The sequence below is a fragment of the Python bivittatus genome, unplaced genomic scaffold (genome assembly GCF_059951505.1).
Source record: "Python bivittatus isolate LINGU-HERP-01145 unplaced genomic scaffold, Pbiv_v1 ctg000310_np1212, whole genome shotgun sequence".
Lineage (NCBI taxonomy): Eukaryota > Metazoa > Chordata > Lepidosauria > Squamata > Pythonidae > Python > Python bivittatus.
The window spans coordinates 3,231,252-3,256,050 of NW_028277054.1; the positions used below are offsets into that span (position 1 = coordinate 3,231,252).

The window sequence follows — 24,799 nt, forward strand, 5'->3', positions numbered from 1 at the left end:
GTTTGATTTGAATCAGGTGGCCCCAGCCCGTTGTGGCTTATTTGATAAACCATAGTTAAGTATGCGGTGGCTTTGGGGGAGATGTGAACTCGATCACTGTGATGCCAGTTGCCAGCAAAGCCACATCGGCATAGGAAAGGAGGCTGGAGAGGAAAGTTTGCCAGTTTTTAAAAAGCTAGTGGCCTTGTGCCTCCCGTGATAGCTCCAATCTAATGTTTGGAAATTTGAATGATGAAACTTTCCTTTTTCCCTTTATGTCCATGCTGGGGATGGACGGACGGACGGACAGACAGACATCTAGGACTGCTGCATTGCCTCAAAATAAGGGCAGAGCTGTAGCGATGGAGATTTTGAGAATCCCCTGGTCCCATTCCAGATTTAGGCCGGAAAGGTGGATTCATGCACACACGTCTAGACCGCTCGGGGTCTAGATGTCCGGTCACACTTTGCCCAACGGGTTTAGGCGGGCAGCTGTCATTTTCAGATAGATAGTTCAAAAGGAGGATTTGGTGCCGTTGCCTTTCTGTCTCCTGCTCGGTTGGGATCCTCTGCCGCCAGCTGCTCCTTAGAGAAGGTTTCCATCTCCTGGTGTAACTCACTGAGGTCCTGGATCTCTAGGGCCAGGAGGTAGAGCCGATGAAAAAGCGCCAGGTCAGTCCTTCGCAGACTCAGCTGGGTGGCAAACAGAACAGCTTTTGTTATTTACCAAGGACCGTGACTATTTTTTTGAGCAATCTCAGGAAAGAACATTGCAAGCGTCTTGGGGCAGTGACTTGTCAATCTGTGTTTGGATAAAGAGGATGAGGATAAACGCAGAAAAACAGGAGGAGGGACATTTGGTGTGGTTGCTTTACCACTTCCTGCTTCATTTCAGTTTGGGACTAAAGCCAAGTGAAGTTTCTTGGAAGGGCTGACTTTCAGGAGGGATCTGAGGGAAGATAGGGCTGCATCTGTCATGCCTTGTGGGGCTACAGACACTTGCGTTGAGCAAGATTTCTCCCTACTGCAGGTGTGATGTGTAGCTACCTAGTTAGGGAGCCATTTTCTCCTCCTGCCCAACTGGAAAACTTGAAGGACCAGGTTTGGTACAGATCATCATGGAGAAAGTCCAACCGTATGGTCGCTAAGAGTGGGCACTGACTTGATGGCACGTCATCAGTCAAAGGACCTCTAGAAAATGACATCTTCTAAGGCCTTTTCTCCCCCAAGTAGCAAGTGGAGAACCTCACCATTTCATTCTGGACCCAGGAGATTTTTCCATGGAGGCTGGTGCAGTTCCCCTCCAGTGGCTTGGTCTCTTCCTGTTCTGCCACCCCAGGTAGAAGTTCCTGAGATGGATGGGCCCCCCAAAACACTTTAGGTAAGGGGGGCAGCCCTTTGAAGGGAGGTTCCTCTTCTTCCCTGGTCCAGGTGTCCATTGAGATGGTTTCGGTTCCTCTTTCGAAGCAACCTGGGAAAAAATGGCAGGGTTAGTTCATCATTTGGAAGAACTTTTCTCCTCTGTAGGAGGATCACCGCACGGATAGTCAAGAGAATCTTTTCTATCCCAAGCAAAGCCCTTCTGTTGACTCCTGATGGCCTGGGGGAATCTTCACTCATTCCTACATTATTTCTCATCATGTGGGAAAGGTCTGCCGTCGTACAAGCGCATGAGCTTTTGCTGACGAAGCCATTCTGAGTCCCCCGACTTGTGATCACTCGGTTCAGCTCTTTGAGGACAAGACAGAGAAGAAACTAAGCCATCTTGTTAGGTGATCAGATTCTGACAAGCACCAAGCAGATGATGACCTGTGTTGGCATTATAATAATAAACCACTCTGGTCTCTGCAGTCCAGCTGAGTTGGAATTCAACGCCTGCCAATGAAAGTTTGGCATATTTGGACTATAAAAGCACCAGGTTGAAAAAGGTTTTGAAAGAAACAGTCCTGCCATTGCCTTCAACGCAAACCAAGTGACTGTATAGGCTATTTTGTGTTCATTGTTCACTGGGTGGCTCTTGGAATTTGGTGCCTTAAATGCAAACAAAGCTGTTGTATATCTTACAGAAGTTCAGTTGTTGAGTAACAGGGTAGTGAGAGTTCATAATTCACTTATGAAGTATGCCCTTTATTTATTGGCAGGCGCTAATAAGTCCGAAACATGGAGCACCATGGCATAAGCAGAATATGGCACGGTTGAGGCTTTTTACAAGAAGAGGAAAGCTTGCATGAATGCCAGATCAACCAACCTTGGATGAAAAAGCTAAGTAGGGCCAGGGCTGAAGGCTGGAGAGGGAAGTTGAAAAAACGTCCTGGAAGAAGGCTACACAGATAGCCCTCAGCTTATGATCACAATTGGGACCAGAACTTCCATTGCTAAGCAATGTAGTCATTAAGTGAGTCCCACCCAATTTTACGACTGTTTTTGCCGTAGTCGTTAAGTGAATCTGGCTTCCCCCATTGACTTTGCTTGTCAGGAGCCCCCTGGGAAGGTCGCACATGGCGATCATGTGACCACAGGATGCTGCAACCATCATAAATTCATGCCAGTTGCCAACTGCCTGAATTTTGATCATGGGACTGTGGGGATGCTGCGATGGTTGTAAGTGTGAGGACCGGTGGTAAGTCACTTTTTTCAGCACTGTCGTAACTTCAAATGGTCATTAAATGAATGGTCGTAAGTCGAGGACTACCTTACTGAATTTCCTTCCCTAATAGATTTTGTTCCAGTGCCAAAAAAAACACCCCAGAGAGACAGAAATAGCTGTGGAAAAAACAAATGTTTATGTTTAAAAATGTGTTTTCCCACCCTTTCTCATAAACCCCCCCCAACAGAAACCAATTTTTGAAGAAGTGTAAATTAGTACGTTTTTGAAGGAAAGCGTGGGTTGCTAACATTGCAGTGATTTGTGTGTTCTTTCTGCCCAGCATTTTTAGAACTCACATCATGCTATAGCCCTTTCTCAGCTTGTTACTATTATAATTATGACTTGTTGATAATCAGAGGTTTGTTGCTTATTTCAGTTAATTGAAGGCACAAAACAAAGGTGATGACTGCAAAAACATGTGCACACATACACGATGCCTATCATGGTAGCGGATGTACATACAGTCCTACAACAGGTCCACCTGCCTAAAAGGCCACTCCCTTGGACCTTTAATGATGGGGTTGGTAAGACCACCTAAGCAACTTAGAAGAAACTCAGTCGCTGAAATGAGGCAGAAGGGAAGCACCGAGGCCCCACCTACACCAGCGAGATTGCCTTATTCTTCGGTCCTTCTCATAAAAATCTGACTACTTGCCGATGAGAAAAAGCAGGAAACTGGAGGAAACAGGAAAGGAAACAATGGTAAGACAAGCTGGGAGTGAAGGCCCTGTAAAAACAGTGGCCAAAGGATCGTGATTCCACATGAAATTCCTAGGGTGGAAGCGATGTCTGAATAGCCGAGCTGCAGGGGCCTGTGGATTGACGCACAACCTCCCCCCCCCCCAATAAAGACTGAGGCTCCAATTGCGCCGTTGTGACCGGCATCTCGCCTTTTTTGTCCACGCCCTTGCTGCCGAGGTTTCTTTTCAGGAGGAAAGTCAAGCTGTTCTGCCAAGTTTGCGGAGCAGGATTTCCTGCAGTGTCCAGGACTGCCTGCTCCATCAGAACTTACCTTCCCAGCTCCGATTCTTTGCAATTTTCTCCCCCCTTAGCACATCCCCATTGAGTTCCTCAGGATGGGACGTCCAACTATTTTCACTGTCAAAGAACAGAGTGAGCAGGCAGGTTGCAAAAAATGGCAGGCAGGTTTTTTCCTTTTTCTTTTTTTTGTAGGATGGGCGATGGCCCTGTTTCCCCTTTAGTTAGCTCTGCTGCAGATGACTCTGTAGGAAAGGACAGCCTGCTTCATGGGGTCCAAGAGAGCTGGGAGTGGAAGGGATGGGCAATGATACCTGAGCAGGTAACTACGCATAGCAGCCTCCCCAACTCACCTTTCCGTGAACCCTGGAGGTGGTTTACTGGCTTGTCTTGCGCTGTTAGCCGGAGAAAATGCCTCTGCAAGTTTCGAAGGTCCACACCTCACTCGGTGGCTGCCAGCAGGGCAGTTAGTTCAAAGTCCAGAGAGGTGCCCGGGGAACAGGGCGCTGCTTTGGTCTTGCTTCCTCTCCAGAGAGCAGGGTCTGCCCAGGTTGCCGGACGGAGGAACGGCAGTACCAAGCGGTACGACTCTCGTATTGTGCAAGAAGAGAAAGGCATCTGATGCGATAGACGGGCAGTCAGTCGAAGAAGTGGAAGGAGGAAGTTATGAATCACGCAGCAAAAGACTGGTTGAAAGGAATGCAGGCTGCCACCGAATGCCATGGTGCCCATGAAGGGGTGGTTTTATCTGCGTGGAGGGCAAGAGCTAGAAAGGTGCAGTTACAGATTATTGGGTGAATATCTGTAACTGCCCATCTCACATACGTGACTCTCTGGGTGGCGTACCAAGTTGAAGACACAAATCCAATTCAGAATAACCCAAAACACACCCGCAACATGATTAAAAATATTAAAAGCAATAAAAAACATTCAAATCCTAACAAACATAATCTGCGGGGGAGGGCACTCCATTTCCCTGGCGATATAACACTTTGCAGGCTCCGTACCTCCGGTACAGGCAGTCCTCTACTTACGGACAGGTTACGTTCCAAGCGGCTGTTTGTAAGTCCATTTTGTCCGTCAGTCCAACCAAGTATAAAAAAAAATGCCTCCCAACATCCAACGGTGCTGCCGAGCATATGTATGCGGCACACCATAAACTAACCCTTTCCTGCCATCTCCCACCTTTTGGGACCTTCTAGGTTGGAGTTTAGGACAGGTTTGTTCATATTGGTGAAAGTTTGTAACTTTAAAGTTCGTAAGTAGAGGACTGTCTGTACTGGATCCCCAGGCCAGATGGCAAAGCTGTTCCAGAAGGCCAATCTGACTTCGGGGGAATGATGTTCCAGAGCAGTGTTTCTGAACCTCAGCAACGTTAAGATGTGTGGACTTCAACTCCCAGAATTCCCCAACCAGCATGAGGTCCAGAGGGCAGGTGCCGTGGCAGAAAAGATCGCACCAGTCAAGTGTATTCTTCAGCCAACCATGGATGATGCTCCATTCTGTATTCCAGGTCCATGTTTATCCGATTTTCCTCCGTTTCCACCTACTTACCAAATGGCAAGTGTTCTCTGCAGGCTGGTCCTCCAATTCCTACTGGGCGAGGACGGTGCTGTTTTGGCTGCCCAAGCACCCGTCCTTGCCTCTGAACCTGAGCAATAGAAGGACATTTAGACAGGATCTCCTCTATGAAGGCACCTTCTCCAAGAAGGTGCTAGAAATTCACAAACAAGGGAGGAGATCGGATGCATATCCTGCTTCTAAGCTTCTCAACAATAATTTGTTTAGTTACTGAGTGCTGCCTCAATGATCTTTTGGTTGATTTGGAGATTAAGAGCTTATTTATCAGTCCTATGAGAAAAGGTGATTCTTGCGGTACCAACTGCCCAGAGTCATTTTTTCATGAGATGGGCAGTATCTAAATTAGATAGATAGATAGATAGATAGATAGATAGATAGATAGATAGATAGATAGATAGATAGGCAAGGAAGCAAATGGCCAATGATAATAATAAAAAAAATCACACACACAGAGAGGAATAATAATAATAATTCACACCAGGAATAATAATAATAATTAGTTTAATTAAAATAATAATAATAATAATAATAATAATAATGCATTCCTGGTGTGAATTTAATGTGTGGTTTTGCCTCTGAGATGCGTAGAATGCCTTTCTTTTGGGAGACCCACTAGCTCATACAATGACCCAAATAAAACAATACCTCTGACCATGTGCAGAATGTTTTTCTTCCATGGAAAACAACTTTGAAAACCCTTGAACTAGTGCAGAACGTCCCAAGACATCAACCCTGCTGAATTTACATGGTGATAAACCTTTTACTGTTAGTTTTTTTTTTTATTGCCGCTCTTACGTGATAAGACGATGCAATTGATCCTCGCGACTTCTTCCCATTATCGAGGGCTGCCTTGCATTTCAAATACTATTCTGTAAGAGGCGCTGATGCCAAGTAAGGGCAAGGCATGGGCGGGAGGGGTTTCACCTGCCACTACGGAGCATGCTCAAGAGTCGGCACATGCGCAATCGCAGCCGGTCAAACAGGGTCCTTTTGACCGCCTTGAGACGACGGGGGTCACGTGACACGCTAAAGATGGCGGCGCCGGGACTGGTGAGTAGCTTCTTGTGGGATTTTCTGCTTTTCGAGGCGAACCGATTTCAGGGCAAGTAATCCGAATTTGAACTCAGTTCTCGGCCGTCAGAGAACGGAAAGGGGGGGAGAGAGAGCATTTATAGCTAGGCAGTCGTTATTTATTTACTCAGATTGATTTTTTTTTTACATGATGTGGGGAAGGCAAAGGGCTTTTATCCCTAAATTAGTCGGTTTTTCATTAAGCGAAATGGAGGTTTTGGGTGTCAGCTTTTCCTTTAGCTCCCCTCCCACCTCCTCCACAGATATCAAGCCGCCGGCCCTTTTCCTGAGTGTTTATGTGAGTATTAGATTTTTATCCCGTTATCTCATTCATAACTATATAAATCATAGATATAATGATGTTTTTCCCCACAACAACAACCCTGTGAGGTGGGTTGGGCTGAGAGAGAGTGGGACTGGCCCAAAGTCCCCCAAGCCAAGAAGAGCTTTGTTTCTTGCTTGAATTCCCTCTGTAATCTCCACCTGCAGCATTGAAATCCGGGAAATGAGGTTTTCCCTAGAGATAGAGGGCCCGAAGGAAACGTTTCCTTAATTTCCTTTGGGCTTCTGTCAAAGGGAGCTGGCAGGGGAGGCCCTGGGTCTTCTGAATGAGCTTGATGCATTTAGGGTAGCTACAAAGCCACCCCTTCCTTTCTGTCAGAGCGGCTCTGCTTTAGCGGCTGGGCTTAAAGCAGTGTTGTCCAAACTTGGCCACTTTAAGATGAGTGGACTTCAACTCCCAGAATTCCCCAGCCAGCCATGCTGGCTGGGGAATTCTGGGAGTTGAAGTCCACTCATCTTAAAGTGGCCAAGTTTGGACAACACTGGCTTAAAGAGACCTTAAATGGCACCCGCTGCCCCTTAATTCTTCAGCTGACTTTGTACCAGACATTCCTCAGTTAAAGAATATCTGTAGCTCAGGGCTGAGCTGCTGGGTTCTTGGCGTTCTCTGAGCTTGGTGGTTTCCTTGCAAAAGTTTCACCACCAGGCTTGCCATGCGTGGGTATGCACGGCTGTGGCCATGCCCCTTGGGGCATGGGCACACACTGATGATGTTACCTAGCCTGGTAATGGAACATCTTCAAGGAAACAGCCAAGCTTAAAGAACAGCAAGAACCCAACAATCAATGGGATGGCTAGCTCCATAGAGGCCTGCTGTCTTCAGCTCCAGATTCTTCATCTTCTTGGACCCTCCTTTGCTTTTTTTAGTAATGTTTTTAAATTGATGTTTTATGTATTTATATATATTTATGGTTTTGATGTTTTGTGTGAGTCGCCCAGAGTCCCCCATTGGAGGGAGATGGACGGGGGAGACATTTAATAAATAAATAGTAAATAAATAAATAAAATCTCTCTCTCTCTCTCTCTCTCTCTCTCACACACACACACACACACTTTTTTGAATGATCCAAATTCTCTGTTCCCCAGAAAAGGAACTCTTCCATTGAAGCTGAGGCTTGTGATAAATGCTCCCTCCCCTCACCCCTGGGCCAACAGCATTTTCAGAAAAATGGGGATTCTTATGAGGATCGTGATGAATAGCAGAATTTACATTTCAAGTGAAAAGCAATAAAGGGCAGCCATGATGCTGATGCAAATAGTTTGATCTTTAACCCTTGTGGACATTTGATTCTAAGGTCCAGTGCAAATTATCTGCACAACGATTTTAAAAAAAAATTGCCCTAAAGTTCAGGCCTTTGCACCAACACACACATTGACGCAGGATAGAAAAATGATTCACCAATTTTCAGCTGGAAGTTCTCTTCAGCTGAGCCGTTCTTGTTCTCTGCCCTACATTTAAGTATTTGGCACAGGATTGAGCTGTTGGGTTCTTGGTGTTCTCTGAGCTTGGCCTGAGTACTGATGGTGTTATCTAGCCTGGTAAGGAGATGTCTGCAAGAAATGTGGAGCTTGGTAATGCCAAATTATTTATGATAGGCATCCCATTCTGGAAGTTGAACTGTCAAGCCTATAAACCACCACCAAACTCCATTCTTCCACACAATGATGATGTTACCAGCATGATAATGAAAAGTCTGCTGGAAAACAACCGAGTTCAGAGAGTACCAACACCTATAAGTGTCAAAGTACAGAAACCCTACCGAGAAGGGACTGACAACAGCATATGCTCCTTACTCTTTCGGTCTTGAGCTTCTGCACAAACATGATCCATGTGCCTGGTAATCATTAAAATGTTCAGAACATGGTTGCTTGTGATAACTATTGATAAAATATTGTCAATTGCGGGACAAAATCTTGCAAGGTGGTGAATTTTTGAAAACCATGCAGGGAGCCAAGAGCTCTAGAACAGGGTTTCTCAACCTTGGCAGCTTTAAGACGTGTGGACTTCAACTCCCAGAATTCCTCAGCCAGCATATGCTGGCTGGGGAATTCTGGGAGTTGAAGTCCACACGTCTTAAAGTTGCCAAGATTGAGAAACCCTGCTCTAGAACGCAATTTCTGCTGTGATGAAGTAGTGGTTTGTGGCTGAAGGTTTGCTGGTAGTGCATGCACCTTACACAGAACTTTTCTCCTGCAAAAAGTCCTATAAAATCTTTTAACTGGGCAGCAAATATGAAACACTTGCTACACTTGCTCAGTCACGCTTGCTCAGTCCTGAGGAATTAAGGAGTGAGAGAGCCCCATTCTAGTGACTATTAAGAAATAGAATAGCCAGCATGGTAGCTCCACATCTCCAAACAATAGACATTGTAGGAATGCTGTGTTAGTCTGGTAGCCCCTTTTCCAACTAATTCATTTTATTAAAAGGCAGAAGCTTATTGGTTGAAAAAGGTGCTCAGATTCCTTTTATCTCCAAAGGGTGAATCCTTGCATTGTCCTATTAACAAAAAACTTTGGAGCGGGGCATTTTATGAGAGAAGATATATTCCGAGTTTCGAAAGGTTCAGGAGCTGTACATTCCAACTTCTGTTTCTGAAAAGAGAAGGGAGTGATTTGGGAAGCTCCAAGGACATTTGCTATGTAACTAAAAAGGCTGACCAGTTGGTGGTGCTAATAAGTCAAGAAAAATTCAATGTCTCAGCAGATGGCAGCACTCAACTGAAACTACGCAGGGGGCCTGATTTGTACATGGATGGGAGACCGTGAAAGAATACGAGAATACCAGGACTGTATCTTTTATCCTCAAATGTGCATTACCACCACCAGAAAACCCTCCTGTTGCAGGATATGGGAGTGTGGATTTCTCTTTTCCATCTCTGCACAATTTCAGTTCTCTTTCCTTGCATTGTCTCAACAGGTGGCATTACTAGCTGATCTTTTCTGGACTCAGAACCTAAGCAGGATTGGGCCTGGTTATACTTGGACAGGAGACCACTATAGAGTACCAGGGCTTTAAGCTAAGCTAGGCTGGGCTAGGAAATTGAAGGGAAAAAAAATCCCACAAGAAAGCAGTGTCAAATTGCTTTTATGATATGCCAGTCAGGTCAGAGTCTCTTTGTGTGAAAGAATGTAGGCCTGGCCTTGGGAAGGAGGAAGAGAGCAAAGATATGTTAACAGAGAGCAAGTGATAACTCAGTCCTGAGAAAGTAGAAAGTGTGAGAAAGGAACTCAAAAGAGCCCCACCTTGATTTTGTTGGATATAAGATGGGGCAGAGAGAAACTCTGACAGACTTTCAAGATGCTGTTATCCTACCCTAACATTCCTGGAATCCCCGCTGCTTCTGCTTTTTAACCTGGCCTACCTTGAAGGGCTGACCTCTTGCTATACGGGAAACCAGCTTTAAGATAGCACAGCTCCTCTAGTGTAAGATCCCAGTGGTAGTTGGGTCTAGCCAACCTGGGTTACCTTTTGGTTCTGCTCTGATGGTTGGCTAGTGGAGTGGTCACTAGTGAAGAGAAGAGAGACCAATTGGTTTCACATCCATGCTATAGAGCAGTGTTTCTCAGCCTTGGCCACTTTAAGATGGGTGGACTTCAACTCCCAGAATTCCCCAGCCAACCATGTTGGCTGGGGAATTCTGGGAGTTGAAGTCCACTCATCTTGAAGTGGCCAGGGTTGAGAAACACTGCTTTAGCGAGAGCTTTCCTCCTACCTCTCTTGGCCAGATTGCGTAGCAATAGCAGTTGGAGCAGTGCATCGGCCATCAGTTATTAGAGGGGGGGATTAAATTGTCATTATCTTCCATTTTGGCTCCTGACTGGGGGTGGGGATGGTGAAACAGCCCTGGCATAAATATTTAGTTTGGTAATAAATGTAAAGAGGTTGATGACCTGCAGGAGACGTGAGTTAAGAAAACTTAATAGCTTTCCCTATCACTGCTTATCTCAATAAAATGGATCTTCCTTCTTCCTAGTAAGCACTGCCTCTGGTTTGTTCTTTCTCCAGCTCCGGCAGAGCAGAGGTTTTATCTCCTTATACATCAGCTCTCGGTTTAGCAGCACTTCAGATGGCCTTTCTGCAAATCCTCAGAAAGGTGGGATTCTTCGGTATCTCTCCAACCGCTTCTACGACATTGAAACGATTGTCGATATCACCCAGAAGTTAAAGAGGTGGAAAATGGAAAAACAAAACAAGTATGTGTCCCTGGGGGATATTTTGCCCAGGTTTGAGAATTTGGGATGGCAGATAAAGTTTTCCCTGTAATTGGTTCCTGCATTGGCCAGAAGTGGATTAGATCAGTGTTTCTCAACCTTAGCCACTTTAATATGTGTGGACTTCAGCTCCCAGAATTCCCCAGCCAGCATGCTGATTGGGGAACTCTGGGAGTTGGTCCATGCATCTTAAAGTATGCTGGCTGGGGAATTCTGGGCGTGGTAGTCCACACATATTAAAGTGGCTGAGGTTGAGAAACACTGGATTAGATGACATTTGAAGCTCTTCTACAATATTAAAATTAATGTATGCCTTTGGTCTAATGGAGGGTATTTATCAGTGAGATCTAGCTGTACTTGGAGTTGATTCAAATTTTAAAATAAAATACCTTCATCTGGTTCTGTACTGTTGCATAGATTGATCTCCATAATCTCTATGTAGAGATGGCTTCAGATAGAGATGATTTCAATTTAGATTCCCAGCGGAGCTGGATGGTAGAGAACTGGAAGAGTGCCACTGGGTTGGAACGCACGCTTGTCTGGAGTAGCTGAAAAAAGATCCTCTTTTTTCCTCTCACTTCTTGCCTGCACATGAACTGAAATGAATCCCTTTTAAGTCCTGGATGCAGTTCAAGGTGCTGGTAGTTATCTCTAGAGCCGTTCGTGGCTCAGGGCCTGGAGGCCTACAGGAACATCTTTCACAGAAGCCGCTGGTGTCTGGTAAGACCTGGCCTGGGCAGCTTGAGGCCCCCTAGCCAGAAAATGCCACGTTAAGGAACCTTGGAGACAGTCATTCTCTGTGGCTGCCCTGCCTCTTGGAGGAGCCTTTCCTCTGAAGTCCACCCAACCCCGGAACCCGTTAGTTTTTCCGCAGGCTCTGGGCTGGGGAGCGGTGCTGGTCGCGATCCACTTTCTCATACTGACTTGATTTAGACTGACCCACGTCTGTAGGCCATGCAGTTGTTGTATCGTTTCCCTGATGTGGGCTGTTTTAACGCTTCTTTGTCATTATTTTTCCCTCTCTGTTGTTGGTTTAATTTGTATTTGTTAGTGATTGAAGCAGCTTAAAATGGAGGGAGGGAGGGAAGGAAGGAAGGAAAGAAGAGGGAGGGAGGGAGAGAGGGAGGGAGGGAGAGAGGGAGGGGAAGAAGAGGGAGGGATGAAGGAACAGAGAGAAGGAGGGAAGGAAGGAAGAGAGAGAAAGGATAGAGGGAGGGAGGAAGGAATGGAAAGGAGGGAGGGAGGAAAGAAGGGAGGAGGAGAGAAAAAGAGGAAAGGAGAGGGGAGGGAGGGAGAGAGAGAAGGAAAGAAGGAAAGAAGGAAGGATTGTGCTGACCTCGCTGCGGTTGCCTTTCCAACACCTTCTACCCTTTAACCTTCTCTGATTCTTGTTCCTTATCCTGAAAGCCCCCCAATTCGTTGTGGCAGCTTCCATAACCAAAGAGAGTTTCTCAAGGAGGTTTTTGATCTCCTCCACCCTCAGGCATGATGTTGCCCTGCATCAGCGTTACGGCGATGATATCGGAGCTGCCCTCTTTGTCCTGAAACTGAAAGGAAGCATTCGGTATGCAATGCCTATTTCGTCCAGGAGCGCATTGTGGGAGGGCCGTGAGTATCTTCTGCTCCCCTCCAGCCACCTGGATTCATGCTCAGTTTCTCCTTTGATGCACTTTTACTTTACTTTACTTTACTTTTTACTATACTACGCCACGCCACGCCACGCCACACTACACTACACTACCCATGGCGTGTTCTTTCACTTTTCATTGAAAACTGCTTGAGCCCAATATCTGTGGTCTTGAAATTAGGTGCAGAACTAATTCAGCCCCTTCCACAGGGAGGATAAACAGATGTTAATTCTGTATACTGGTGGTAGACTGGGGACAGGGCGGGGGAGAGAGCCTAGCATGTTAGGAACTGCTAGATTTTCTAACTGAATGAACAGGGGCAATGAGTTACTAAATATAAATGCTGGCTGAGGATTCTGGGGATTGTAGTCCCAACACATCTGGAAAGAATTGGATCGCATGTTTGCTTTATATGGGCTGGTACTGTGCGGTACCCGAACCTTTTTGTAACTCTGGGGTCCTCTCCAGAATTAAACAGAGCTGAAAATTGGTGGAATGATTTTCATCCATTTGCGAGGAGAGTAACACATGCAAATTGTAGTGTAACTTCTAAGGAAATTATAACCTACCTTCTAAACACTACAAATGAAAAAAATCCAAGCCCTGTTCATCTTCAGGACATAACCATCCATATTTTGTACCTTCCCTCCACTTACTGCATTCCTTTCCCCACCAGAAATGTGAAATGCAGCTCCCAGCCACTAATATTTGGCCTACCCTGATTTCTGAGCCCCCCTGACCCCTCCAGGGCCTTGTGGGTTGCCTCTCCCAGCAGCCCAGGCCGGAACCCAAACTCAAGGACAAGAAACATGGAGAGTAGCAATTTGTCAGCATCGAGTTCTGGAGATTTTTTTTTCCCCCACGAAAAGTACATTTATTTTGTTTCAGTTTCCAGGACCAAATGGATTGGTATGGCGAGAACCCCAAAGAGAAAGAAAGCATAGATCTTCTAGATTATCATGGAAAATCCTTGGAAGCAATTGATCTCAGCGGTTCCGTCATCAGTTACCTAGGCCTGAAAAACCTTGGTGAGGAATTGGGCTGCCTTTGGGGCCAGGGAAGATTTGGATGGCAGTGCAATGCCGTATTTGGATGGAGAGATGTGCAAAACCTTTTGCAGTTGAAATACTGTATTCCAACCTGGGATGCTGGACAAGGTCCAGTGTCAAAATGAACTGTTCCAAACACCAATTTTGAGGTTAGCCCACATCCGTGATGCTTGGGATGGCCTGGCCTGGCCTGGCCTGGCCTGGCCAGGCCATCCCAGGTTGGAATACAGCCTGGCCTGGGGTCAAAGTGGCAGTTACGTGGACAAAAGAGTCTCAGGCAGTCTGTGTTTGCATCAAATGGCTTCTGGGTGTGATTCAGGATGCTGGTTATCACCTGTAAAGCCCTCCATGGCACAGGGCCAGGCCACTTGCAAGACTGCCTTTCTCCTCTTGTTTCTGCCGGCCCCACCAGTTCCAGTAGAGAGGGCACGCTCTGGGTCCCTTCTATCAAACAATGCGGTCTTGTTGGATCCTGGAGTTGTGCCTTCTCAGTGGGAGCACCTGCCCTGTGGAACAGCATCCCCTTGGAGATTCAGACGGTCCCAACCCTGTTAGCCATTTGTAATACACTGAAGACCTGGTTGTTTCCCCAGGCGTTTGCGTCAGGAGGCTAGACGAACAATGCTGTTGATGTGTGTTTTTCTTTTGTGAGTGAGGTTCTTGTTTATCCTTGGTGGGGTGTGTGTGTGTTTAATCCTTGCACACCACCCAGAGTCACCAGTGTGAGATGGGGGGAAGGGTATATAAATCATATAAATAATAAATGTGCGTATTTCACGGAGCCAAGACATGCAGCCAAGATGTTTCATGGGGAGGAAACCAGGCTAAGGTCATTCTTGACAGCAGCAGCAGCTATAGGGAGGTAAGAAAGAGGACCCAGTGGGAAGATGGGGCAGGCGGGTGATTTGAACATGTTTGGACAGGTTGGGTAGCAACAGCTTCTAGCAGGGGGTTGAGGAAGGGATGGGGAAGATTGGTGGGGGCACAGGCCATGCAAGGGAGAGGAGAGGGGAGCAGCATCTTTGCCATACATTCCCCTCAAGGCCCCTCTGGAATTAGTCTCAACCCAAACCAGGAATCGCCCATAACAGACTGACCGGAACAGCTCAGCCGAACATCCGAGCCAAAACTTGTTTGTTCCGGGCAAGAAACAAAAGCAGATTTTCTATTAGGTGCACATTTCTAGCATACCTTTAGCGCAGGTGCCTGTTCCAGGGTTTTCCTTCTGCAAAAATAAATAAACAACTGAAGGCCCTGGGTTCAGAACTGGCATTCTGCCTTTTTCTATAAAGGGAAGAAGAGGTTTTAAGGAACCTACAGGGCCCATCACCATTTCCTTCCCCAGTTTTAAAGGAATTCAGTAGCTAAGGGAGTTCTTACAAAAGCTGAAGAAACAGATGCCACCAGTCAGAGGCAATGAAGAATACAAGAACTGCTCTCACACACACAAGAAGTTGAGAAGAACCACCGGTCCATCTTTCTGCTCCCACAATGCCCAGACAGCTGAGTTTGCACAGCTCGCTAAGCCAGAATTGCTGAACACACAGTCGAAAAAGCCACAGTTGACTTGGATGGGTGGGCGGGTGGGTGGGTGGATTTTATATTCCTATTTTATAGGAAACTCCGTTCATTCCCATGGGAACACCTTTGTGGGGTGTGATGGGCAAGAATGACGGGCTCAAACATCACTTGCTGAACTTCCATGGCTGGGGGTAGACTCGAACTTGTGTCTCTCCACTCCCTGTCTGACACCTTAACCACTGGCTGTGGAATAGCACACATTCATAGTCTGTGCCACAAAAACTTTGACTACATCTAACGTTTCTGCCCGCAATGAGCTATAGGACAGTTTGCAACCTTTGCCCTGTGTTTTAATGCCAAGTATACACTTTTTCCAGATTTTTACATGTGGTTGTGCATTTGAGGCTGGGGCCCACTTTCAGCCTCCTTTTCTCTTGGATCCTCCCACAGTGAACCTGAAAGCCCTGAAGCATTTGAACCTGACCAGATGCCCCTTCATCGATGACTGGTGCCTGGGCCTGCTGCACCCCTTCGCGGGCACCCTGCAGAGCCTGTCCCTGGCTGGCTGTTCCCGGGTCACCGAGAAAGGGCTGGCTTGTCTCCACCACCTGGAGTAAGTGCAACCAGTCGGTCGGCCTGCGAGCATATCAGCGTGTCTCCATTGTAATGCATCGTTCCAGGGTTGGAAAAAGAGAGAAGCAGAATTGGAAGTTTGCCAGGGAGTGCCAAGTTCCATAGATTGTGGCACTTCTGGAGCATGGGTCATAGAATCCTAGGGAACTTAGAGGTCATGTATTCCAGCCCATTATTCAGCATCCATTACAACATACTCAGTTTGGATTTTGAATTCTTCCTGCATAAACTTGGCCCGTAAGCCAGAGGGGTACAGTCTGGTGCCCCTGGGTGATATTTGGCTTCTGAAAATTTTGGGAGAAACACTGAGTTGGTGGGGGGGAGGTAAAAAAAAATCAAGATAGCACCCACACCTGTGCAATTGAAGCCCCACCCTTTTTTCATGTGACACATGGAAGGGGGCAGGGCTTCGATTGCACAAGTGCTGTCTTGAGCCATCCACCCCACCACCACAGACCAATCCCTAGAAATCTTCAGGAATTATTACTAAATTATAATATTTATTGTGCCCAAAGGGGGAAATTGCTAAACCCACAGCACAAAAGTTCCATATGGGTGGTATTGCATTTCAATTAGATTGAAATGAAAATAGACTGAAATCAAATGTAGGTTTTGTCATGGCATCGCCCACTGTTTTTCGAGTGAAGCCAGTAACCTCCCAGATCTCAGGCATGATTTCAACCAAGTGGATCAAAAAACCAGCCAAATGTCTTGAAAGGATGAGTCAGGCAGATCCAGCTGGAAAATCAGATGATCCCAAAGAGAGGCTCTGAATCAGAGGCACGGCCTCTGAGGCTCTAGGGAGGGGGCGGCCTTCGCAGCTGAGTCGTCTTTTTAGCAAGTTGTTTTAATCCATTCCTTCACCCACTTAATTGACTATATTTCAGCTTTCTTTAAAATTGGCTCCTTGGCGATGAATCAACTAACACTTTAGCAAGTTGATCTACCTCTTTACAAAGGTTACAAGCTAGTTTAAGCAGAGCGTAATTTCAACAGTAGGAACTTTATTTCTTTAAGGTGCCTTTCAGGACAACTTTGTGTGTGTGTGTGTGTGTGTGTGTGTGTTTATGCTGTTAGAGAAATGATTAAAGGGGCTTTGACTAGGTTTCTTTTTAACTGGTTTCGTTTCTCTGTTGTGTTTTTGTTTATGGGTGACTTTGGCCCAGTCTCTCTCTCTCTCTCTCTCTCTCTCAGCCCAACCCACCTCACAGGATTGTTGTTGTGGAGAAAATAGGAGAGAGGAATATTAGGCATGTTCACCGCCTTGAGTTATATATAAAAAGGTGGAATAAAATATAATAATAAAAATAAGTGGTGGTATACATCTGTTCAATAAAATAAGTAAAAGAAATCTCCCACAACAGTTCAGACAATGATACAGTACAGTTGCTTTTCAAGTTGCTCATCGTGGCAGGCTTATCTTTTCAGAGAATAGGCAGGAGGCAGGAAACCCTTACATTAACTCTCTTTATGTTGCTCTTGCAGAAATTTGCAGCGCTTAGATGTCTCCAACCTTCCTTCTGTTCCTCACCGACTGTTAATTCGGATTCTCCTGGAAGAAATGTTGCCCCGGTGTTATATTGTGGGTATGGATGACAGTGAAAACACGGACTTTCCCACCGAACAAGAAAAACAGAGGATCAGCTGGACACCCAGCAAGATCTCCACTTGAACTGAAATGGACAGAATTGTAAGGCTCTCACACTGCCTTTGAAACAACAGTTCGTTAAATTCTTCCGTTCCCACTCTGCTCCTCATTGATACACGGACACAGTTATTTTAAAGCAGACTCCCAATGTTGTTGGCCAAGCTAGCTGTGGATTATAGGAGTCAGTTGACACATTTGATATGGCAGCAGGTGGGGAAGTTCTAAAGAATGCCCATTGGTTCATTTTCCTGCATAATAAATGGAGTTCTCCCTATTTGGGTGGGGAGTTAATGCTGAAGATATTCCTTTCCCACTTTTTGAGTGAGGTGACTTAATATATCAGAAGTTTTTTAAAAGTATCTGTAATTCCATGTTGGATTTAATCGATTGAAAGGATCTGCTAATGTACCTTATTACCAAATGGCCTGTACGAGTTTTGGACATCAAACAGCTAGAGACACACAGAGGAAGAAGAATGCTCTCAAAGAGGGCGGATCGTAACTTTTTGATTTGAACTTAAAAGGAGACCTGCTGGAAGAGAGTTAAAAGTCCACATGATTCCATATTGTCTTTAGAACAACCCCATCTGGGCTCTCAAGATTGTGTAGGGAATAATCAAACTGGCACAGGGTTTCTCAACCTTGCTGGCCGGGGAATTCTGGGAGTTGAAGTCCACCCATCTTCAAGTCGCCAAGGTTGAGAAACCCTGGATTGACAGGTAGACTTCCTTTGAATAAGGAAGTTCTGCTTCTCAGGGCTTGCCCGTGGTGTTAGAGGTAAGGCCAGCACTGCTTTTCATGATGCAACTGTGTTTGAGCAACTTCCTCACCCTGAACTGTCTATGCATGAATCAGATAATGAAGAGAAAATGCTTTCGCTTCCTCCTTGCCCTTTCACGTATGCAAATAAGCACCAGCATCCTTGTTTGCTGCTTGTTTTCCCGTGTGGGTGCAAATCAGGGCTTTACCCATCTCTATTTAAAGGACCTGCCCTTTCGGTGGTACCTACCGATCTTCATCAGGTGAAGTTCTGTCTGGGCCCCACAGCCCTTGTTGATAGCTCTGGGGCGGAAAGCCACAGCTGTGAAGCACCTGAGTTGCTGCTGTTGCAGGCTGTTGACGAAAACAATCTTTTGCAAGTAAGAACAAGTCTTGGCGGTGGCTGGAAACCAGTGGGATTTGCACATTCAGAGAAGCCACTGCAGCAACTGAAAACGGGAGAATGTTTGGGCTGTGTGCCTTTATAGCACAGCGTTGCCCTGAGCGACCCATTCCATGTATGTGTGTGTATATACATACACACACACACATAGCTTTTGTCTCCCTCTCCCCAAAGCTTTTGGATAAATGGTCAAGAGAGAGCCCGTAATGACAGGTGCGCTGGGCGGGTTCAGCCTACAAGATCTTCTCAGCTTGGCCAACGCGTCATCTGTAGCCACACGGGCTTCTCAGCCTAACTTACCTCGCGGGGTGTTCATTAGATTAAACTGGAGCTCCTTGGGTCATATTTATCACAGTCTTATGAACTGTGCTGGCATCCATTTTTGATGAGCATCGGTATATCAATAGCAGCTCATATTCATTTTACAGTAAGAAAGGGCAGGATTTAAAAACAGCAAATTCCCTGTTGGAGAGGCATGTCATAAACTATTTAACAATGATGAGATCTCCACATTAAAAAATGTAGCAAACCTTCAGAGAGGTGGGTGTAATCCTTTGAGAAAATTAGGAAGATTGGATTATGTATACAGAAGACACTGGCTGAGTTCACGTACACTAAGTTTTAGGTATGATTTGCCGGAGGAGCCATGACAAATAACTCCAAGCCATAAATTGCAGTTTACGTGGTTCACACGTTACTCTAAGCCAAAACCAAACCACGTTGCAATTTCAGAAGAACTTTTCCACTTCTACTAACCTAACCCAGCATGGGAGAAGAGCTTTTGAAAATCTTCAGCATTATAAAAGCATTGAACTTATAGAGCTGCCATTTTGATTCATTGCAAATTATACACGGTGACCATCAGTGGATGGTGGCTCATGATTATCCCAAATAATATAATTTTCAGACCTTTTGAAAACATATATTTGGTTAACCTTTTAATCCTATCAAAGCAGCCTTGTCAAACGGGCATAATTGTGAGCAGTGAATCCCATATTTTCCTCTGTGTTTGAGGGTCCATTCCCAGGGCTAATTCTGTCTGCAAATATGGTCATATCCTGTACAGTAATATAGACCAGTGCTTTTCAACCTTGACCACTTTAAGGTGGTGGACTTCAATTCCCAGAATTCCCCAGCCAGCATGCTGGCTGGGGAATTCTGGGAGTTCAAGTCCACCCATCTTAGAGCTGCCAAGGTTGGAAAACACTGATACAGACATTTGATTGGGTTTGTTATTTATTGCTTTTGTCTATGTCGATAGAAACATTATCCAAGTAGAATTACTTGCCAACGATTCCTTTGTTTTGTTCAATATGAAGCCTAGAAACCAAGACACCATCAATGATGCTTGATTCTCCTTTCTGTCTCTGCTGCATTCCCCCTGTAAGATTTGTTGGGGGGTGAGGTATAGATCTATCCTTTTTGAGCTGCAAGCTCTCTTCCCCCATTGCAAAGAAAGAGCTAAGTGTTGTTAGACTTTATTTTTAACGTCTGCATCTCCCCCCTCCTGCCCCAGTCACCACTCGCCTTATCGTCTTCTCCAGTTCTGAGTATTTCTTACCATAGAGGTGATTAAGTGTAACGAACACACTTCTCCCCCTGACACATGCCACACTGTAGGCCCCCGGATGCCTTGGTTTGCCCTCAAAAAAAAAAAAATTTTTTTTTTAAAATTCTTGGCAGGGCTTCCTTCTGTGATTTGACAGAGCTGTTAAGTTTGTGTGGGTTTCCTTTAAAAAAAAAAAAGGCTTGTTATATGTAGAGTTTTGCTGGGGAAATAGGCGGGTCACTAAACATGGAATTTTTTCATCTCACTTCTTAGCGTCGCCCACGGCTCCTTGGTTTCCTGTGAGTACATGACTGTTCTGGCCACCTTCTGAAGTTCATCTTTAGCCATCTCTTTGCTTTTGTCCTTGATTTTTTTTCATTTTGGGTTTTCTTTATTAGAAGAGCTACTTCTGTTTCTCCTTGTGAAGAGAGATATTTGCAAGTTTCCAAGAATGGCACCTGGGAACAAGGCCCTTGGTCACTTGATCTTGATTAAAATCAGGAATCTGGTAGCCCTTTTTCAGGCTAAGAAGAGGTTCTGCCTTTTAATAAAATGGGTTAGTCTGAAAAGGTACTACTAGACTCCTCCTGATTTTTGGCTCCCATAGACCAACATGACTCTCCTACTAGGTCTTGATTAGGAATGTTGTTGGAAGGAAGACCTTTCCTTTCTGGATCATCTCCCAATGCCACTGCCAGTTTGCCCTCCCTTCCCCCACCCCACTAAGCTACGATGCCCAGTTCTTGATCCCATAATGCCCGCTGGGGATCTGTGGCCTTGCCTCATCCACCCTCACTACAGCAACTCAAAGACACCATGATACAAAAGCAAAGCATTTTGCTAAGTGCTTATCAAGGATTATCTGCTTGGCCAACTCTCCAGCCCTTGCTTTGGATACCCACGTCCATTCCAGATGAGGTAGTAAACTAGTACACCAACTACTACTGGTGAGAAGAGCATGATTAATAAATTTGTTGAATGAATGAATGAATGAATGAATGAATGAATGAATGAATGAATGAATGAATGAATGAAACGCTTAAAGTCTGATAGGTAAGCCAGACCTAGAGAACTGAGAATGCTGAAAATAATTGCCCTTATCAAAGGAAAAGACAACGCGCCCGGTCAAGATGGTAGGAGTTTCAGAATCAGGTTTGCTGGCAGAGTAGCTAAAATGCTGCCCCACCGCAAAGAATTTGATTGCTTCCATTCTTTCGATAGTTGGATAAGGCACATTCATGTTGCTAACCAGAAGGTGACAGTCCTAAGTCTTCTGCCGTAATTTATTTTTATTTATTTATATATTTATTTATTTATTTCTCTCCCGCCCATCTCCCCTACAATAGGGGACTGGGCGGGTTACAAAAACATTAAAACTATAAATATATATAAAATACATAGCATATATACAGTTAAAACAATACTAGAAACAAAAAATCCAAAAAGATTACCATTAGCATGTTGGATTTTAAATTTATTACTGTATGTCGATGATCGGCTTTATTTTTAATTATCCAGGAAGGTGAAAGAACCATCCTGAAACTGAATCTGATGACAAATCAATCTATGAGTCATCACATGCAGCAGAATTAAGCAGGAAGTTATGGCAGAATCCAGATGTGATGGAATTATGTTTCCTTCCCCGAACTTTTGGTCTTTGATCTTTTTTTGAACATAAGGTGCGCCTGCATGATAATTTTTTGTCTCTATGATTCCATCGTTTCAGTCTCCTGTATGGTAAGACAAGCCTAATTCAAGTTCTGGCTTGGAATTGTGCTTAAATATGGCTGGGTCTTTTTAAGATGGTGGGAGATCCTTAAGCAAAATATTCATCTGAGCCCTGTTTTGTTTTCACAGCATCCTGTGTCGCTCTCCATCATTTTTTGTCTATTGAAATAAATGGTCCGGTATATAGGGAAACCCCAAAGAGTAAACTAAGAATTATATTTTCATTGATAATGTAACCACCTTGAATAAAGCATACAGATCCATGCATGAATAATAACCATTGAACCCCATTTTGCAAGGATGAAACCTCCAGATGTGAAGCTCAGGTCAACTGATCAACTGTGTCCCACCCCTCCGCTCCACAGAATTGGTGGTGTGTCTCTGAGAAGGGATCAACCAAGAGGATGCCTTACGTGGGAATTCAGTGCAATCGTACTGGAATTCTACCAAGGCGTTCCCCCCCCCATATATTTTGTAACTTTGCTCAGTTCTTGCTGTTCCTACTTGCAACTACTGAATCATCCGCCGTCCTCTCGACCGAGACATCTCTTCCAATGCAAACAGTTTCCGAAGTGTTGAATGCAAATTAACTTCCTTGGCGCAGGGGTTTTCAGCTGCAAACTTTGGCCCGGTTTATCAATCTTCACATCTGCAACTCCCCTTTCTGTATCATAAAACCTACTCTGTGCACGCCCTTCTGTACCTACTCTCTTCTTAGCTCCGCCAGACAGGTTAGATCAGATAACCTAGAATTCAAACAGCAACCAGAAAGAGCAGCTCTGAACAACGTTTCCTAAATCAGAAGCTGAGCCCAAATGAGTGAAAGTCATGCCATGGTGGTCCCCCCACCACCACCACTGCCCCACTCTGCTTTTCTCCTCTTTGGCCCAGGGCCACACCCGTTCCAAAAAGGCACAATGCCAAAGGAGGCCAACTGCAAGTGTTCCGAGCTGGAAACAGAGAGGCAGGAAAAGAAAATCTTTGGGTTTTTTTGGTGTATTTGTATGTGTGTTGGTTGCGTGGTTTGTGCATTTTAAGCACGCGGTGAACTGAAGAGCAAAGTCCTAAAATGAAAGTGTTGATTTTGAGGATGCTAAAAACACACTCAGCCCCCAAGGGTAGACAGAACATCTTTTCAGACTCTTTTCCTGTGTCATCAGGTACTCTAGTTCAGGGTTCCTCAACCTTGGCACGTTTAAGATGTGTGGACTTCAACTCCCAGAATTCCCCAGCCAGCCATGCTGGCTGGGGAATTCTGGGAGTTGAAGTCCGCACATCTTCAAGTCGCCAAGGTTGAGGAACCCTGCTCTAGTTTATATTATTCAGACCTCCCCCTGAAGATTTATTTATTTTTAACCTATTTAGGCAATTTCTAGAGCTGTCCATCTTAGTCCCAGGGACTCTGGGCAGTGAACAATGTCAATCATTCAAACCATTCCAAATTGTTGAGGTGCTGTAAACTTTCAGACTGTAAGAGCCCTCCTTGTTCCTGCTCCTGCTGCCTCTTTCCTTCCCCCACCCCAACCCCGGTTTGCCAATCTAGTTCTCCAACATTGGGGGAGGATGAGTGGCGAGCAGCCGGGAGCGTCCTTTAAAAGTTTGAAAAGTTCGCCCCCAAGGAGCTCAACCAGTTTGGCTGAATTGGATTCCCTGCAGTGTTTCGTACACCTTCCACCTGACCTTCCAGCGATCAAGCCAAAAACTCTGCTGGAAATTTCCACGGAGCAATGAGTTTGCACCAGCTCCCTGATTGTGCCAAGATCTGAACCTAAAACTGCCAGGTTTTCAAGGGCACAGCTCGACATTCGCTCCCAGTTTGGGCATCCGCTTCCTTTCCGTTGAAAGTAATGGAGTTAGAGTCTTATCTGGCAAGGGGTTATTATGAATAATGTCTAATATAAGTCTAGATATCCCACGTGGGACTTCGAATGTTTCTTACCAGCCTGGCAGAGAAACAGAAGCAATAAATTACAGAAGTAATAAATTAACAAGTTATGAGTGGGACCCGGGGGTGTCTGCAGGGTGTGAGTCAAGACAGTGGCTGTGATGGCCCAATCAAAATTCTGCCCACTGTTTATGTATGTCATACTATTCTGGCCATCAATTTGATTTATCATATGCTATGGCAGTGTTTCTCAACCTTGGCAGCTTTAAAATGTGTGGACTTCAACTCCCAGAATTCCCCAGCCACCTGCTGGCTGGGGAATTCTGGGAGTTGAAGTCCACACATCTTAAAGCTGCCAAGGTTGAGAAACACCTCTTTATGGACATTCCTGGTGGAACTCCTTAGATGAATGGACAGAAATCTGTACATTGAAACAAGGAGATGGTTTAAACTTTCCACTTGACAAGGACAGATAAACCTTATATAGGACTCGTTCAACGGACTACCAACTTGAAGTTTTGGGGTGGGGAAATTAACTTCCTAACTGAGTGTGTTTAGGAAAGTCACGCTCTGAAATTGACAAGAAAAATCTTCAAGAATCATTTGGCTTGGGAATATGTGAATTTTTGGGTGCTCCTTACATCCAGCCAGAAAGAAGATTAGTTTTGTGTTTAATATGTAGCGCAGGTTTGCAAATTGTGACTTCCTGTCAAACCTCCGTTAGAGCAATCGTTTCTCCTTTATTCTGCATCATGAATGATTGCAGAACAGGAAGAGCAGCAAGCAGAAATGACATTTCCCCCCTTAAATTCTGGTTTTTGTGGAGTGTTTCTGATTGATGGCCAGCTTAGTCAGTGTCAGCAGGAGTTTACACGAACTCAGAGAAGCAGAGGTTGAAGCAGACAATCCTAGCAAAGGGTCACCGAGAGTCGGAGGGGCTTAAGATGAGGGCAGTTCTGCACTGGCGCCTAAGTCAGCCTTGCATCCTGCTCCTGCCTGCTTCTTAAACCAGCTTCAGAAATTCCCCTCCGGATTGCAGTGGATTGGCAAACGGGCTGGTGCTCAGTTCTGGGAAGAGCCACTGTTGTCTGAATGATGGTTCTCCTACTTTTTGCTCTTCCCATCCACACAGGGAAGACAACCCTGGCTGTTTCCCGCTGGACCGGTCTACCAAAGCTGGCCTTGCC

At 45.3% G+C, this 24,799-nt stretch overlaps 2 protein-coding genes across 3 annotated transcripts; one reads left to right on the plus strand and one right to left on the minus strand.

Annotated features, from left to right (window-relative positions):
• Positions 1–45: 45 nt before the first annotated feature.
• On the minus strand, positions 46–4,244 carry LOC107326592 (uncharacterized). The gene is made up of 3 exons (XM_088139845.1): positions 3,958–4,244; positions 1,230–1,450; positions 46–672 (listed from the first exon to the last, which is right to left on the minus strand). Exons 2-3 carry the CDS (start codon positions 1,416–1,418, stop codon positions 481–483), a joined length of 381 nt encoding a protein of 126 aa, XP_087995971.1. The 5' UTR covers positions 1,419–1,450; positions 3,958–4,244; the 3' UTR covers positions 46–480.
• A 1,924-nt stretch (positions 4,245–6,168) lies between these two features.
• Positions 6,169–20,316, plus strand: DMAC2 (distal membrane arm assembly component 2). 2 transcript variants are annotated; one of them, XM_088139846.1, is made up of 7 exons: positions 6,212–6,235; positions 9,303–9,515; positions 10,605–10,792; positions 12,294–12,374; positions 13,327–13,466; positions 15,459–15,621; positions 17,127–20,316. In XM_088139846.1, the coding sequence occupies exons 2-7, from the start codon at positions 9,351–9,353 to the stop codon at positions 17,311–17,313; spliced, it is 924 nt and encodes a 307-aa protein (XP_087995972.1). In that variant the 5' UTR covers positions 6,212–6,235; positions 9,303–9,350; the 3' UTR covers positions 17,314–20,316. The 2 variants fall into 2 exon arrangements, with proteins under 2 accessions (XP_007443227.2, XP_087995972.1); XM_007443165.4 differs by lacking the exon at positions 9,303–9,515 and having other exon boundaries at positions 6,169–6,235; positions 17,127–20,311.
• The last annotated feature ends 4,483 nt before the right edge of the window (positions 20,317–24,799 follow it).

Coding starts and splice junctions, on each gene's coding strand:
- LOC107326592 (XM_088139845.1), bottom strand. CDS start 1,418: ATGGACACCTGGACCAGGGAAGAAGAGGAACCTCCCTTCAAAGGGCTG. Junction 673..1,229: donor CCTGGGTCCAGAATGAAATG/GTGAGGTTCTCC, acceptor TTTGCCACCCAG/CTGAGTCTGCGAAGGACTGA.
- DMAC2 (XM_088139846.1), top strand. CDS start 9,351: ATGGGAGACCGTGAAAGAATACGAGAATACCAGGACTGTATCTTTTAT. Junction 13,467..15,458: donor CCTAGGCCTGAAAAACCTTG/GTGAGGAATTGG, acceptor ATCCTCCCACAG/TGAACCTGAAAGCCCTGAAG. Junction 15,622..17,126: donor GCTTGTCTCCACCACCTGGA/GTAAGTGCAACC, acceptor TTGCTCTTGCAG/AAATTTGCAGCGCTTAGATG.